This window comes from Acinonyx jubatus, chromosome E4, assembly GCF_027475565.1.
Source record: "Acinonyx jubatus isolate Ajub_Pintada_27869175 chromosome E4, VMU_Ajub_asm_v1.0, whole genome shotgun sequence".
NCBI lineage: Eukaryota > Metazoa > Chordata > Mammalia > Carnivora > Felidae > Acinonyx > Acinonyx jubatus.
The window spans coordinates 54,806,061-54,823,810 of record NC_069395.1 but is presented as its reverse complement, the minus strand read 5'-3'; the positions used below and the strand labels follow the sequence as shown (position 1 = coordinate 54,823,810).

The 17,750-nt window shown below is 50.1% G+C and overlaps 1 protein-coding gene across 1 annotated transcript; it reads left to right on the top strand.

Moving 5' to 3' along the window:
- The first annotated feature begins 12,820 nt into the window (after positions 1 to 12,820).
- On the top strand, positions 12,821 to 16,154 carry MYOCOS (myocilin opposite strand). The gene is made up of 2 exons (XM_053209394.1): positions 12,821 to 13,123; positions 15,081 to 16,154. The coding sequence occupies exons 1-2, from the start codon at positions 13,026 to 13,028 to the stop codon at positions 15,220 to 15,222; spliced, it is 240 nt and encodes a 79-aa protein (XP_053065369.1). The 5' UTR covers positions 12,821 to 13,025; the 3' UTR covers positions 15,223 to 16,154.
- The last annotated feature ends 1,596 nt before the right edge of the window (positions 16,155 to 17,750 follow it).

The following is a 17,750-nucleotide window of genomic DNA, read 5'->3' as shown; positions in this document are numbered from 1 at the left end:
GATCTGGGGTGCCTGGCTGGCTCAGTCAGTAGAGCATGCGACTCAGTCTCAGGGTTGTGAGTTGAAGCCCCGTGTTGGGTGTAGAGATTACTTAAAAAAAAAAAAAAAAAAAAAAAAAAAAAAAAAAAAAACCTCCAGAAAGCTGGACTGATGGGCTAGTCAGTCCTTTTACACAGGGTAAGCACAGAATTCCTTTGACTTTTTACAGACACTTTCCCTCAGTTTTCTGGTTTTCCCTACACCTAATTTGACAAGAATTTTTCAGAGTGAAATTGGTAGAATTCAACTAATCTGGACTTAACAGCCTACTAGCTGTGGGCATCGGTCAGTTTGGTATCTAGCGAGTGGTCAGAATGTGCTTAAGACTGGCTAATGTACTCCATCTTCCAATGTAAGATTTTTTTTTTTTTAAGTTTATTTTGGGAGGGCAATCGGGAGGAGAGGCAGAGAGGGAGAGAAAGAGAATCCCAAGCAGGCTCCACGGTGTCAGCACACAGCCCGACACGGGGCTCGATCTCACAAACAGATCATGACCTGAGCTGAGATCAAGAGCTGGACACTCAACCGACTGCACCACCCACGTGCCCCCGAACTGTTTTTAAAAACACATTTCCCTCAACAGGGGAATAAGGTACCACAGGAGAAGAAAATTTCACCTGAACTAGAGAGTTTAAGCAAAAGGTGAGACTGGTAAAATGAGGCAAGGGGTCAAGTATCAACTTCTGTATCAGTCGCTGGGACTGCAGAAGTCCTGTTTCTTACCTCAACGTAGTCTGATGGAGGAGGTAGAGCTACAGGTGGTGGCTTGAGGTCGTTCAGATTTCTGCCACTAATAACCTGACCTGTTTTCTGGATGCCTTAGGCCATCTTCTGCCCATCGAGGCCTTCTCCTTTCTATCTCTCTTTCCATCTATCTATACTGCTTAACTTCCTAAATATGACTAAGATCTTCTAAAGGTACTTAGGCAGTACTTACTTGGCCTCATTTCTCACCATTTCCTGACACATCAGCTAATACGTGAGATTGTAAATTTTGGTCTTAACTGGTTTCTGAGCAAAAGCAGGAGCCGACAGTTTCCTCACCTGAAATGAAAAGGGAGCCCGCAAACACATTGGTGCTCCGTGGGGAATCGGAGCGGGGAGATTCCCTTAAGCAGGCCTGTGCTGCCAGATGCGTGGGCCTCAGGTTGAAGGGCAATAGTGCAGAGGAGCTAAACCAGGAGGGACAGCCCTCCTGGTTCCGGTCCTTCCCGATTTCGATTTCAATTCTTTTACCCTGTGTAAAAGACTCCAGCAGGCATCTCAAAGAAATGGCATAGGACTTCACCAAAAGATTGCTTGGAAAATCAGTGCACACGTAAGGTCGAGGAATTAAGGTATCCATAATTTCTGATCTCCCATGTTGACTAGCCCACCTGTTCTGTGGGGAATGATCCCTGGTTTACTGACTTAGGGCTGGAAGTACGCATAGTGTTCACCTGAGGTGGTTTTTAGTATTTGTTTGGCTAAGGGATTCCATGGCTTGTACAGAATATGAGTACTAACGTAAATTAAGGGTAATTGGTGCCAGGGAGGAGCTGCTCTCCAACTCCTCAGTATGAGAAGCTGAAAATACCAAATATAAAGCCATACTCCCCCACGGAAGCTGCTAGTGATACCCACAGTGGGGGGATTGATTGGGTATTGGATTTCTATAACTTGGTCATTGAAAAGGATGTTACAAATTTTCCTCTTAAATGGCTGTTAGCAGATTTTCTATCAGCTTAAAGCCACACAGGGAAAAACGGAGTTACTCATAATAAATGTTACTCGCCCCTTCCCTGCAGCCCAGGATCAGGGCATGGTTCAGGTACTTGAGATTTTTAACCTTCATCCTGAAGGTACTTTGAGACGCAAGCAGGAAGCACAGAATGGTGGAGTAGGCCCCCCACGTGAAGCCATCCCCTTCTCCCGCATGAGTGCTTTTCATTCCAGAAGGATTTGTGTAGCACCGGACATGTAGCAGGCATCACCCTTGCGAGGTCCTGAATCCCAGAGAGGCATGATTCCACCCTCCCAAGGAGCACAGAGGGAAAAAGACGCAGGTGGAACTTCTTCCCTGGTGGTGAAGGTTACCCATGGGGCAGACCACGCTCCGACCCTCGGGTGCCCATCCACACCTCTGGTACAAAGGCTCTCCCCAAGTATGTTCTGACCAGAAGTCACAGGGGAGAAGCGGTGACAAAGGGTAATACTCCGGCCTCGCATGTCCGAAACTGGCTTCTTCCCAGGCCTGCCGTGTCTGGAGAGAAATAGCCAAATTTAGAAGTTGCCTGTGCACCAGGCTCTGTTCTAATTGACACGTATCAGCTGACTCCTCCCAACATCCTCCTGAGGTAGGTGACTTTCCAGTCTCCCTTAGGCGTTAGAAGAATGAGGCACAGGTCACTTGCCCAAAGCTACGCAGTAGTTGCGGGAGTTGGTCCCGGCAGTCTGAGTGCCCAGCACAAGCTCTTGACCGCTGAGCTATGGGCAGCGCTGGACTTGAAGTTACTAAGAAAGATCACAGCTCTCGGTTTTTCCAGCCGTAACACAGAAACGATTCTTCCTCACAGGGTTCTGATGATTAAATGAAATAAGATACGTATAAATAGAATGCCTGGTGTCTGGTAGGTTGCAAAAAAATGAGCAGGTCATTGTCTTGCTAAATCTACGTCGCTTAATCTGGTGTCTGCTCTTCAGACTCCAGGAATTCTCTGGAGTTAAATAGCTTCTGTAAACATGGCAGCAGGTCAGGGTTTCTCTTGCCCATTTCAGATGATACGGAGGGAATCTCGTTCCTCAGAGGTGTCTCACGGCAAGAGAAGCCATGTTGGTGGAGGTAACTTTGAACTCCCTCTCCACGTAAGGTCCCACATAGGACTGCACCTCAAAAAACGCAGTTCTCTACGAAAAAGAAACCGTTGGAAGACCATTGACATCTTTTCCAACTCAGTGGTTTGAATTCTTCCCATTAGAAGGCGCTGCATAGGCCTGAGCTCCACTCTGGATGGTCTCTGCCATTCTAAAACCACATTTCTCCTAGTTCTTGGGTTGTGCAAATGAGTTAAGGACGGCACAGCACCAAATAGGTAACCATGTATTCATTTGTTCAGCTGTTGTGTTGGGTTCCAGAGGAAACTGCAAACGATTCGTACGGGGAGTTTCTTGGGGCCTGACCGTGGGTTGAACATTTGTGAGGGAGTAAAAAGGAGGACTGGGCAGGAGGAAGAATTGAACTGAGATGGTGTTGCAACAAAGGCTGTGCAGAGATCCTGTGAGATGCTCTGGAAACACGATATTCCTGCGGTATCCATCAGGCCAGAGGGCCAGACTTTTATACCTTCGGCATAGTCATTATTGCATCCAGTGTGGGCCATCCTTTCACCGCTCGGATGTGCCGGCTTCAGAGAAGCAGCTCTGGGAATAGCTTCAGAGTCCACCGCATTTCTTCCTGCTTTGAAGAAGGTTAGTGGGCAAAACACAGACCCTGCCATCGAAGCTGGTGTCCCGGCCACAAGTGACCTCCTCCCCTCTCCTCCTCCTAGAGCGCTCTATCAACTCGCACCTCTGCTGGTCCGGATGGCTTGACCCGCTCCTAATCTCTGAGGGAGTCTGAGCCCTTGTTCACCAGGTCTTTCTACCACAGGCGGCCATGTTTATCTGCCCTCTTAGATCACTTGAGAGTCAGACATATTCTTCCTTGGCCCAATTCCTGAGGACTGGAGTCTCCTGCACCTCTGCCAAACGGTAACTTCTTTCCTTGCCTGCTGTTCCTTGGCAAAATGACCCCGAAGTAACTCTAAGCTATAAAGTTTAATGGGTATGTCCCTGTGTCACTAGTAGATGCATTCCTCTTCTCAGAGCAAGAACCTCTAAACCGGGGGCACCTGGGTGGCCCAGTTGGTTCAGTGTCAGCTCAGGTCATGATCCCAGGGTCCTGGGATGGGGCCTCCACACTCAGCGCAGAGCCTGCTTGAGATTTTCTCTCTCCCCGCGCCTTTCTCCCCCTGCTAGCGTGCGCGCGCTCCCTAAAATTAAAAACAACCCACGGGGCCCAGAGTTGCAGGGATGAGAAACCCAGCTTCTCTAAGTGGGTCAGTGGGAGTGACGCTAAACTATTCAACTCCACCTCTGGTTTCTAAAAGGGCAGTCCTCCATGTTAGTTACCTAACGCTATGTTACAAATTACCCCAGAACTTCATGGCTCAAATGACAAACATGATCTCAGTTTCTGTGGGTCAGGAACACAGGTGCAGTTTAGCTAGGTCCCTCTGGCTCCAGGTCTTGCATGAGTGCGTAGGGCCATTGACAGAGGATGCAGCCCGTTTTAAGGCTCAGAGAGAGTCAGCCCTCTTCCAAGATCGCTCATGGTCATTGGTAGGCTGCTGTCCCCTCATCACTGGGCCTGTCCCCGGGGCCGCCTCACATTATGGCAGCTGGCTTCAAAACAATCAGTCCAAGAGGCAGTGAGAAAACAAAACAGATCACGGTCTTTTTGTAACTTTGTCTGGAAGTGACATCCTGTCACTTCTGCCATATTGTGTTTATCAGAAGCCAGTCAATTAAGTCCACACTCAAGGGGCACAGTCACACAGGGCTGTGAGTGGCAGGAGGCAGGGATCATCAAGGATTCTTAGAAGCTTCCTGCCACACCATCTTTGAGCGGTATTGTCTCCGAGCTGGCTCTGCCATTGCATCTTCAAAAGGCCATTCCAGTCAATCAGGCTGGCAGCTTCCAGAGGATACCGTATGTCATAGAAACGGCGGACTGCGGGTTCCGTGCCCACTGCACATCTCTTTGGCTGTTAGTGTAGATTCTTTGGTCCGAGGAGGTGGAGGGTCCCATCAGGGTAGAATAAACAATGATGATGCTGGCCGAGGTCCTGCAGGCAGAAAAAGCAAACCCATATACAGAATGTGTCGATTCTAGTCACCCGAGTGCTGGGCGATTTTGCAGCCATTTTATTTCCAAGCTCCTGACCAACAGCCAAGCCCTATACCATTGTATTTATTCTTGCTTTGGACCACTTCTCTCCCCACACAGTAAATGTCCAGATGCATTGCCCTAAACTGTGTGTCGGGACGATTTTCCCTCATCACTGTCGTTTGCGCCCCCCCCCCACCCCTGCCCGCCGCCTGCCATAGAGCAGCGGCTATCCAATTTGGGCTTGTACCCACATGGTGAACCGACAGAACCACACTTCAGTTTTTTCCTTCTAAGGTGACCATCAGGGACCCTTCACGCACACATACGGGGGAGCTTAGGGAGAGGTTCTGGTGTGAAAGATCTGGGGCTCTGGGCCCCCTGTTCGTCCCTCAGGTTCTAGCTGTGTCGTTGCCATCTTAGGATGGATTGCCACAGGGCCTGCTCAAACGGTTCAAGACGGGCGGTTCTGGCCATTTAGTGGCTTCGTATCCCAAGGTCAGGGGCTCGGTTTCTCTCAGGAGCCTTGAATACAACACCGTTGCAGATGGCCTTGCATTGTAATTCTCTTCCTGGAGCTTGGCACACAACAGCTTTTCCATCACCAATACCTTTAATACCGTGAGGTCGTCTAGTTAGTGCTGACCAAGTGGCTGGGAGCCCACCCGCCCCACTGCCTGCACCCGCAGGGGCCCTTCTCGCTCCAGAAACTGCTCAGAGCTGGCGTACTTCCGTGTCGCCCAGTACGTAGGTTGGAGCAGGATTCCTAGGTGTGGAGCATGCTGCTTCAGAATCCGGAGAGGCCCGCCAGTCATGTGCTCCACCTAGAAGCGTGGTGAGAGACGGGAGGTGCAATACTGTGTCCTTTAATCTGGACGTAATGGAACGGCGTGTCCTGGACCCTTGGATCCCCGCGCACTTCACTGACGGGGTAGGTCCGCATCGATCTGCTCTAACACGCACGTGGCTTTGGACGTGGCAGCTGCTCTTAGATGGGGCTGTGACTCTGTTGAGTTTGCTGTAATCTTCAGTGTGGTTTTGTAGAGGCCAGAGGAGTGAGGTCAATGTGGATGTTCTAGGAATCACCACCCCTGCACCCTTCAGGTTTGTAAGGATAACATCAATCAGCACTATTCCCACCTGCCACAAGGTATTTGCTCTAGTGTCTGGTGGGCAGGGGCGTGATTTAAGTAGTTCCCTCCGCGATAGCTGGTACCTCAGGCCAAGGCCTCTATTAGAATACCACCAACCTGCAAGTTGGTCCATTCCAATGGTATACTCAGAACATACGGAAATGACCACTGGGCAAGTCATGGACCCGGTGGACTCACTGACTTAGACCTGGACCAGGACTCTCTATTCCGGGCCTCTCTGCGCCCCCAACTCTAACAGAAGGACCATGTTGACACTTTGAATATCAGCATCAGGTTGAATCTTGTGTCCAAAAATCTTCAAAGTGTGTGGATATTCTATCCCCAGTGTATGGTGACTTGAGTAAATGGCCCTAGGTCCCTATTGGCCGTCATTACCATATACAGTGGCCGTGGTATTACGGGCTCCTTCATCCATCTGATTTCCCTCTTAGTGGGTTCCAGGTCCAGAACCTGAATAATAGATGGTGGCTTTTTATTGAGGTGGCTGCCCTCAACCTCCTTGTCATCCACCATATTGATTTGCTCACAGAAACTGAGTGATATTTGTTGACCATTGACTATTCCTGTGAATGCTGTGTTCTATTAACCGCCTCTATGGTTCTGTGGGGGGTCAAACCTCCCAGCTGCCACTCTGATTTTGCTGCTCGTTATGGTAATTTTATCCACATGTTCCTGATCACTGAGTACCTCCAGCTGACCTCTTGTCTTATCGCCTAGTTTCTTCACTGCTCTATGTGAGGCCAATTCCAATAACTGGATCTTGTGCTGTCAGCCTCCTACAGAGGACAGAGCTTCCCGATGATGCTGGAGCCCTTCTGTGCAGTACTTACCTGGTCCCTTTGGTAAAATGAGTGTTCTCCTGGCTCACCCACAGAGCATACTCAACTGGCGAGTTCTGTGTCCTTTTACAGTCTATCCAGTCTAGAATGCCCATTTCTCTGATCCTTTGGTTCCCTTTTTCCACCATCTGTTCTAGAATTTCTACTTCATTTAATGTGGGCCATCCCTTACTCCAAACTTCTAAGAACCATCATGGGAGTAGATGAGCACTATCTCCTAGGGTCCTTGCTGGGGAATTATGTATCTCAGGAATGTGGCCTCCCAAACCCCCTTTAACCCAGCACTTTTCTGGTGAGTTGCTGATGGTGACTCGATATTGGTCTCATAGCCAGAAGGGAGGTCCTGAAGGGATGTGTGTTGCCTTATAAGACAGAGGCCTCTATAACCTCTTCAATCAAAAGGAGTGCTGGTCCCCAGTAGGGAGGGCTGGGTCATTCCTGCAGGCCCTGGGGATCGGGTGCACCTGGGGTTCCAAGGTCTCCAAGTGTATCACCCCAAAGTCTTCATCCCAAATCTCAGGATCCTGCTGTTTTCCAGCCTCGCTGGGACTGAGAAGTCTGCCTTCTCTGAGATGCTATTTATCTCATGATTAGGTCTTACACAACCATATCCTCAGCTTTCACTGCCCTTTGGCTGGGGAGAAATAAGAGTCCCTTTACGTGTGGCCAAGGTGGCCTCTTCCTCCCCTCACCTTCGATTGCAGATCTCTAACCCCAATTTTTCATGGTCTTTCTCAAAAACATCAGTAGCCGTGAGCAAGAAGCACTATCCTTACAAATTAGTGCTTCCCACGAACCTCTCAAAAGCGTGAGATATTGAACCTGCCAGTTCATTCCTTTTCAACAGAGTCCCATCCCAAGACACCACCAATGAAAATTTCGCCACGTGGCCATTGCAACCTGCTGGGCTATTTGTCCTCCACTTGCCACCGGTGACGGGGTTGCCCCTGTCTGATAAGCCACCACCCAAATCTGCTTTTAGAGTCTGCTTCCTCAAACCACTGCTGGTATGCACAGTGTTAGGTTGAGTTTCCTGGGAAACACAAGTAAGATTTATGTGCAGGAAGTTCGTTGGTGGAATGCCTTCTGCATATGCACCTGCTGGAGAGCGAAGTGAGTAGAAGGAGTGGAGCTGCAGTACAGTTACACACTGGCCTCGGGAGCTGCGGTCAAAGTGAAGCCAGGGGGCTGGGCATTCACACCCCCACATTGGTCAGTCATTGGACGAGGGCTCTCCTTTGTCTCCAGGCGAAGGCCGTGAACTTGGCCAAGGCACCTGTCTGCAGCTGAAAGCAACGCTTGGAGAGGGACTCAGCTGAAAGCCATCAGCCACGGACATTCGCAGCCACTAGGGAAACAAGTGCCTGGGTCTGAAAGGGATCCGGATGGCCCAACCACAGCATCTGCTACAACACGCTGAGTGCTGTTCTAGGTGTTCAGATACAGCAGACAAAAGCCATGTTCTTTACTCCGTTTTATTTTTTTAAAGTGTCTTTATTTGAGACAGAGAGAGATGAGTGGGGGAGGGGCAGAGAGAAAGAGAACCCCAAGGAAGCTCCGTGCTGCCAGTGCAGAGTCCGATGCAGGGCTCGAACTCACGAAACCGTGAGATCATGACCTGAGCCGAAACCAAGAGTCGGTCGCTGAGCCGACTGGACTCCCCTCTTTTCTACATTTTAGATGGAATACTCAGGCAAGGCATCACTGTGCTGAAAAGAGATGTGGAGGAAGGAGGAAGACAAACTGCAGATATTGGGGCAAGAGTTTTCCAGGTAGAGGCAACAGCCAAGAGCAAAGCCTGGCTTAGACAGTGTCCCTGGGTGTTCAAGGAACAGTGAGGAGGCCAGATAATTGAAGCAGAGTCAGAAAAAAAGGAGAGCAATAATTGTTGAGATCAGAAAAATTGGGGATGGGGGAAGGGGCCAGACCGTATTGGGCTTTGAATGCCACTGTAAGGGGTTTTGGCTTTTATTCCCAGTGAAATAGAAAGCCACTGGAGAGTTTGAAGCAGAGGAGTAGCATGACATATTTTAAAAGGATCACTCTGGCTGTGGGTTGGGGACAGACTGATGGAGGGACAAGGATCCAAAAGGCAGGCCAGTAGGAAGCAATGCAATTCTCCTGCCAAAGAGGATGATGAGCTGTGGGCCAGGGGGGTCACAGTGAAGGTGGTGAGAAGGGCCTGGATTCTGGGTACAGCTTAAAGAGCATAGCTGTCCATCTGCTGATGGCTTAAATGTGAATTAGAGAGAGAGAGAGAGAAGGCAAAGATGACTAGTAGATTTGAGGCTCAAGCAGCTGAAAGGATGGGGCTGCCCTTCAGAGAAATGGGGGAGGTGGTGGAACACTTTTGAAGGAGTTTAGAGTTCGGTTCTTGGACGTGTTGCGCTTAAATGTTTATTAGTTAAATGGAGATGTCAAGTAAGCAGTAGATGTATTAGTCTCGAGTCCAGGGGACAGAGCGGAACCTGAGAGACAGAAAGATGGATGTCATCGTCCATGGTATTTAAATACCATCCGATGGTATTTAAATGATGCAACTAAATGAGATCAACAGGGAAGTGGGCATAGAGAAGCGAAGGAATTTGAGGACTGAGCCTAGGATGTGCTAATGTTAAAAGAGTTTAGGGAGATGAGAAGAAACAAGCAAAAGGAACTGAGGAAGCAACCAGTGAGGTCAGAGCAGGGGAAGTGTGATGTCCTGGAAGTCAAGGAAGGAAGCGTCTCAGGAAGGAGGGAGTCATCTATGGTTTCAAATGCCACTGGCGTGGATTTGATGGAGAACAGAAGGAAAGGAACTGGAGGCAACGGATACAGACAACTCTTTTCCAAGAAATGTTTGCTTATTTGCGTTGTGGTGGGAAACAGTGGGTGCAAGAGGGGGTTTCAGCAGAAACAACATGTCTGTACGCTGATGGGAACGAGCCAACAGGGAGGGATGAGCTGGCGTTCTGGAGGGAAGGACTGCCGAGCAGAGGCTGGAGTGGGTGCGAGAGGACGGGATCCGGTGCCGAGTGCAAGGTGACTCAGGGCGCCAGTGGTTCTCCTGTGGTCGGGGGGAAAGGAGACAAGAATATGAGTAGACGTGCTCCGCGAGTTCTTACCATTGCTTCAGTTTTCCACGCTGAGAGTTGGGAGGAAGTGTTGAAGGTTTGAGGAGAGATGAGAGGTTTCTAGGCTTGGGATAAGCACCCACTTGAAGTCTGCAGTCATGACTTTAAAGCAAGACTAGTCCGAGGGCGCCAGGTGGCTCAGTCAGTTAAGCATCTGACTTTGGCTCAGGTCATGATCTGACAGTTCATGGGTTCGAGCCCCACCTAGGGCTCTGTGCTGACAGCTCAGAGCCTGGAGCCTGCTTGGGATTCTCTGTCTCCCTCTCTCTCTGCGCCTCCCCCGCTCGTTCCCATGCCTCTCTGAGTAAATAAATAAACATTTAAAAGAAGAATCATGTTGGTAGTTGTAAAGTCGTCCGGTTTTTCTATAGAATACGTGTTCTCATTTTATTTTACCCACGTATGTGTTTTCTAAGTGGAAAAACATAGTTGTGACGTTTATAAACTTTGATGCCAGGCTGATGGTGTTTTGAACACCAGCTTTACGAGTAGCGGCTTCCTCCTATTTTGGTCAGTGTAGAGAAAAAACCCTCTTGCTTTAATATTGCCAGGCCTTCTTCTTACCTATCTGGACTGTAAACTTCGTGTTCAGATGTCTCGATTCAGAAACATGTCTTAGATAAGTACAGACCATCCTAAAGGATGCCTAGCGTAGGAGGTAGGGACTGGCTTTGTGTCGCAGCTCATCGCTTTAGATGTACCTGAATGACATCACACTTCCCAAGGGTCCCTACCTAAAGCTCAGATGTTGTTCTCCAAAGCCATTGTGTCAAAACAGCAGCAAAGCAACACAAAACAGACCCTTTTAAGAAATCCATACCGTCCCTGTGTCCCTTCTGAAGTCGACATGCAATGATTGCTTCTGACGTATTCGAACACGATGAAGATAGTTGTTTACATTTTGCACACCGCTCACACTCGAGAGACTTTGGTGATCCTATGGCTCCAGAAAACCGGAACACAACGCTATCACAGATTCTGACTCAATTTAAGTCCTTGTCGGGCTCCCACGAGGATCTCAGCACTCTGCCAAGCCCTGGGATGGGAGGGAAGGGAAAAAAGAGCTCCCGCTTTCAAAACGCATATTTGTGAGGAAAAGCCTTACATTCATGGCATTATATGAGGGGGAATATATGTATACACATATATTCATCCCGGGGCTAAATGCATCTATTTAAATATTTTTTTAAAGTTTATTTATTTAGAGAGTGCGAGCAGGGGAGGGGCAGAGAGAGGGAGACAGAGAATCCCAAGCAGGCTCTGCACTCTCAGCACAGAGCCTGAGGTGGGGCTCGATCTCATGAACTGTGAGATCATGACCTGAGCCGAAATGAAGTCAGAGGCTTAACTGACTGAGCCACCCAGGTGCCCCTATCTTTAAATAATTTTAAATAAAAAAGAACAGGTAAAAACGAGGCATTTTTGCAAATATTTTCTCAACCCTCACTCCTGCTCTAGGAGAGTGTCCCTCCCCTTTTACAGGTAAGAAAACCTGGGCTCATGGAGGTGAAATCACTTGCCCAAGATCACTCAGCTCAAAAGTGGGAGTCCGTGAAATCAACTTCTGTTCCAAAGCCAGAGCACCTGCCACGTCAGTGGAAGTGCCAGGATCCTCAGGAAGGGTGGGCGCAGTGACTGCTGGGAGGGGGGTGCGCGGGAATTAGCTTTTGAAAACGGAGTCATTAGATCACAGGTCAGATGTCACATTTACGGGCGTCTGGGGCAGCCCTTCCTGGTGGCCCAGGTGGCAGACTGCCCTTCCCTGCTCTGCACTCAAGACTCACCTCCTCCTGCAACATCTGTGAGGATTCCTCATCAAGGACACTTCTGCAGGGAAAATTTGGGTCAGCTGCTACCTTCTAAGGGCAAATCAACCCCATGAAGCCCAGTTCCCGAGAGAGCCTGACTACCGGGGGATAAAAGACCGGAAGAAGCGAGCCGACGGCAGTGGCGTTTTGGTCTTTTCCTTCTCTGCGGACGTGGGGTGTAGCAGACGTGTGGGTACAGAGTCTGTAACAAGGGCATTTCTTCAAAGACCATGAGCTGAAGTGCGGACGGGGTCACACGCTGAGCTGATCTGGGATCAGAAGGTAACTCAGTTGGCATCCTCCTAGGAACGAACTTCTCCAGCCAGATCGGGCCGCTGAGCTCAGGTCATCGCAATTCACCCTGGAGGAACCAGAGTGTCACCTAGAGAGGGCGACGGCTCCAGGAATGGAGACTCCTCTCCTGTTCCTGTGAGACGGCTTGTCGCTGGGGCAGAACTTGGGGGGTTCCTTGGCTCTGCAGTGGAGTCCTTGAAGCCGGCCGGGCCGAGGCTCAGATTCTGGCTCTGTGCCTCTGGGGAAGCTACCGAATTTCTCCACTGCTCAGTTTTCCCATTCATCCCACGGGGATCACAGCACTTGGCACAGTTACTGTGGTTAGCAAATAAGATAACATAAAAGGACATCCAAGGGGGGGGCCCGGCACTAAGTGGGCGGCCGCTGTTACCTTTGTCCTCACTCTCAAGCCCCCAGGGTCTATACCACGTGCATATCTAAGTACCTGGTCCGCCCCTGCTTTGTCCCTGTCCCTTTCCTGTTCTCTAGAAGGTAAGCACTCTGGGAAGGAAGCTCTGCGTGGGTCAGTGATGCCAAACAGCGCTGGGGGGGGGGAAGGGGGGAGGGGCTCCGTGGGCGTTGCACCTGTTACAGGGGAGGCAGAACTGGACAGGGCCCAGCTGCGCTACCTGGGGATACACCGTCCACCCCTCTTTCACCTCAGCTTTCACCTAGGGGTCAGCGCGACTGCTCTGAATTTTGAAGCGCTATCTGCCTCCCGACAGGCGGGGCTGGGGGAGGGGGGTGGGGGTGGGGTGGCAGCAAACGTGCTGGACCCACGTGTGACCCGTGCAGTACATTTACTGGCGCTTGTATCTTAGGTTCGTCGGGGCGGTGAATCTAAATTCCTGGAGTCCTCTGAGTGCAAGGCCATGGCTCGGAAAAGCACGACAGACCACGACAATAACCTACTTTACGGAGGAGACCTAGGCTCCGAGGTGAGCAGACGCAGGGTCACCGTGGCCCCCAGGTACTTGAGAGCGCTCTGGCTCGGTGGGGGGTGGGGGGTGGGGGGGGGCGGAGCATAAATGCTGATCCCCACGGGGACCCCTGAAACTGCAGGAAACATTGCTTTTCGGGCGTTCAACTGCCTTCATCCGCTGCTTCGGGGCAGGTGTGGCTGAGACACCGCTTTGTCACCCACCGTGGGAAACAGACTAACCTGGTCTTTCACGGACCCCGCCCCCCCTCCAAAACTTGTCCGCATTCCCAGCCAGGCCATAAGCTCCCTGCAGGCAAGTCCTTCTTCTCCCCTCCGCCACCGCGCGCCTGGTGCCCGGGACTGTGCTGGCCAGCCCTTAGAAGAGGCGCTGACACCGCGGGGCAGCCAGCCCCTGTGGGGCGTGTGGGAATTCTGGACCCACTGCCTGACCCCTTCCCCTGATGGTGTTTAGCGGTCGTTGTTTATCCAAAAATTCAAACTTAACTGGGCAACTTGCATTTTCCTTTGCAAACTCTGACGAGCCCGTGACAGCCTCTGTAGGGTGTCCCGTCCTGTCTCTGGTCTGGTCTCTGGCCCAAGACAGCTGCTCTATGAAGGTGTATAAAGAACTATTAGGACTCCCATGTACATGAAAGCGAAGCTCTATTGACACTGATGTTTGGGGGATGGACAGCACCCTCTGCTGAATGCCCAGTGGTCATGGGTCCATCACCAGACCTTCCCGGGGGAGGGGTGGGAGCCACACGCTGGGGGAAGTCCTGGTGCTTCTTCGCTCACTTGCAGCAAATGCCAGTATGTTGCAAACAACGTGTGTGGGTTAAGTGGATTTACACGGTGTGTTATCTGCTCTTAATGAATGTAACCCTCCAAAGGGACAAGCAGCCTAACAGCATTTCTGCCAAGAAACCTGACTGAAGTCATTTCTAATCATGCAAATGTGCATAAACAGCGAAAATTGGCAAAGCTTGCTGATTGGAAATACCTCCGTCCAATATTATTCATAGTGCCTCTTGACCTTAGAGTTTTGGGGGATGTAAGATATTGATTAAAAATATTATATATAATTTCTTCACATATATGGGGTGTCAGAAACCTATACTGACAAGGGTACGTGGCAAATTTGACCCCACTGGTTTATTCCACGAGCGTGGGCCTTGGTTCCCAGGGGCTGCGGTCACTGTGCTCTCGCACCTACTGAGAAAGGAAGAGATTCCACACCTCTGAAGCCTCTCCTAGCCCCCCTCCCCGTTTACTTCCTCCATCAGCAACATTAGGGATCAGGTCTGACTGGGGGATGCGGCAGGGGATGTGTGGTGGGGAGATCTGAGTCCAGATTCCAGTTCTGCCTTTTCCTAGCCGTGTGACCCGGGTCCGTCCTTTTGTGTCTCAGGCTTTTCAGCGGACAAGCTTACTGGGTGGTGTGGCCGAGAATCTGCAGATCATTAGTTTCTAGCCCCAAGTTCCTGGAACAGAGTAGGTGTCCAGGGAACAGTTGACTCTGAATCCTTAAGCCCTCGACAGGCCTAGTCCTACTCTCTTGAGGGCAGGGTTTGCCCAGCCCGGGGGAGAATGGGAACACCCTGGTGTATACCCCAGCAGAAGGCAGGCTTGGGGGAGTGCAGGGGGGAAGTTAGGAGAGGCGAAGTGAAATTGTCTGGGCTGGCCAGAGAATAGCTGGGATGCAGAGCCCTCGGCCGCGATGACAGAAAGCTGGGGTGCAAGGGGAGAAGCCGGCACCACTGCGCTCTGAGAAGACCTGACTCACAATGAAAGCGTAGAGTGCGTCTCCCTCTTGCCAGGATGGATAGTTCCATCAGCCTGGGTAAAGGAGTCAGGAAGGATGTCCTTTGGAATGTGGAGTGGTTCTCTTTAGGTGCTGGGATCTGGAGGTTTCTTTTTCTTTTCTTTTCTCTTTTCTTTTCTCTTCTCTTCTCTTAAAAAATCCTATGTGTTTACATAACATTCAGTGTGCCTTTCCTCCCAGAGAAGAGAGATTTACCAAGAAAAGTGATGAAGCCAGGGAGATGATTTCCAATCCGGATTTGGAACAAGTCCGTTCTAGCAGGGCGGGCCCTACGGTACCCCCAGCCGCTCCCTCTCCTCCAGTGGAGGACCACAAGGGCTAAGGGGGCTTTTACATCACTCCAGGAAGGTTCCCATCAAGTTCTTGGGGTTGGTCTTTGAAGATGGTCTTGGAACATCTCTGTTCTTTCTTTCCTGTTTTTCTTTTCTCACAACCACCGTTGAGTGTTGGCTATCCTCACTAATGTAATTAGAGCAATTTCTGGTTTTTCAAGTCCGGTCTCTGATATATGTACACACTTGATCTTTAATTGGTTCCATTCTGCAGAGCATTTATGGTAGTCGAGTGTATCAGAATCTTTTTAAAAATCAGGCTTTGATGTTTGTTATTAAATCTGGATGAATGAAAAGTCCAGGACTCTGTGCCTTTAAATCTAAAAAGATTTGAGCTCCAGAGAACCATGAGATATTTGGGTTTTCAGAACTCGGCCTGGGACGCTACAGTTTTATGGCCTTTCGCACTGATTTAACTGTGCCGCATCCCGTCTCCTGTGCAGGGTGCTTATGTTTCACATTTATGGACACTATTTTCAAAGTGTGCCTCCAGGGGATCTCAGTGAATTTCAAACTCTAACAGAAGAAACCTAACCTGACTGCTTTTCACAGCCCAGTGCAGAGTAGGAAAGAAGTGCATGTTCAAGGCTCTCCACCAACCCCAAAGCACCGCTGAGGACTTCCAAGGCTTTTCTGAGCAGTTTGAAAGCATCAGCGATGCGATCCTTCGAATCCACGTATGGGAAATGTACTGAGGGGCCATCTTTGAGTTCTTCCACTTCATAGGGTCCTTGTGGGTGTCGTCTCTCCAAGCCTGCCCTTAAACACATACTCTGGTCCCCCTACCCACATAGTCTGTGGGCTGTGCCTTTGGTCCGGTCAGGTTCCTTACTTGCGGTCTGTCCCGGCAGCGTGGGGCAGGGGCTGGGGGCAGCATGCACGGGGTGCCTGTCCTTGCCAGCTGGGTGCTCCACATACACATGACCTCATCCTCAGATGAGAAAACAAACCTACACTGTCCAATGGTGTAGCCACTAGCCACCTGTGCCTACATAAGTTTATTTTGTACATGTTTGTTTATTTTGAGAGAGAGAGAGAGAGAGGGTGGGTTGGGGGAGGGGCAGAGAGGGAGAGAGAGAATCCCAAGCAGGCTCCACACTGTCAGCACAGAGTCCTACAGGGGGCTCGATCTCACAAACCATGAGATCGTGGCCTGAGCCAAAAATCAAGAGTCAGACGCTTAACTGACCGAGCCACCTAGACGTCCTGTGGCTACTTAAATTTTAATTTATTAAAATTAAATAAAGTTCACTTAGTTGCACTAGCCACGTTTCAAATACTCAGTAGCTGTGTGGGGCTCGTGGCCACCATGTTGGATGAGGCAGACCTAGAATGTACCTATCATTCTATAAAGTTCTATTAGTGCTGGAACAGAGGTTAAGTGACTTGTTTAAGGTCAAACAGCCAATGAAGAATAGGATCCAGGAGGGGTGCCTGGGTGGCTCATTTGGTGAAGCGTCTGACTCTTGATTTCGGCTCAGCTCCTGATCTTGAGGTTCATGAGATTGAGCCCTATGTTGGGCTCTGCCCTGACGGTGCAGCGCCTGCTTGGGATTTTGTCTCTCTCCCCCTCTGCCCCTCCCTCACTCTTGCTCTCTCTCAAAAAAAAAAAAAAAAAAAAAAGAAAAAAAAAAGAGTAGAATGTAGGAGGGCAAAGAGTGAGAAAGACTAACCCTTGTGGTATTTTATTTCCAGTTATTCCTGAGCCAACTCCAGGATGGTTTTTCTTCGGTTCCCTATTTTTTAAATACTGACCAAAAAATGAAAATTAAAAAGACTCTCTACTCTGTGAGCCAAGCACTGCTCTAAGGGCATATCACTGAACAAAGCCATCAATTCCTGACTCCATGGAATGTATTTGTTGGTTTGCAGTCACCAAGGGAGCTTCCCAGGTGAAATCAGAAACCAGCCCGTGCGTTCAGAAGGCAGGGAAAGATGAGAAGAGAGGCCAGCCACCCTGGGCTGGTAGGTGGCAGGTTTCATGAGCAAAGGGAACTTGCACACAAGGCTTGTCTTGGGTGGCAGCAAGACAAACGGATACTTGCAACTACTTGCCACATCTTCAAAAGTTTATAAGGGGCCTTACCTGGGCTTGGTGACGTCTGCCATGCGGGTCTTTTCAAAACCACAACACCGTCTCAAGGCTTTGTCCTCGGAGCAGCCTCTGGGAATGGGAAGACAAACAGAACCCACATTCCAAGCACGAGGGAAGGAGGTGAGGAGCCTCTGATTGTGCCGGGGCCAGCTCACGGGCAACGGCGGTCACATCTTGTTGATGACTTTCCCCGACACTCCACTCCTCGTGACGAGTTCTTACAATCTCGCAAGCCCCACTCTTTTGCAATGGACGCCGAGTGGTCAACAAGGGATCTCACTAGCGTGGGGTGGCTCCTGTGGCAGTTATCTGGTGCACTGGAGGCAGATGACACAGCAACAATACAGGTACATGCAAGGGAAATCACAGATGAACACGATGACTCCCCCAAATCAGTGACAAATTTTTCTACAGGAGTCTATA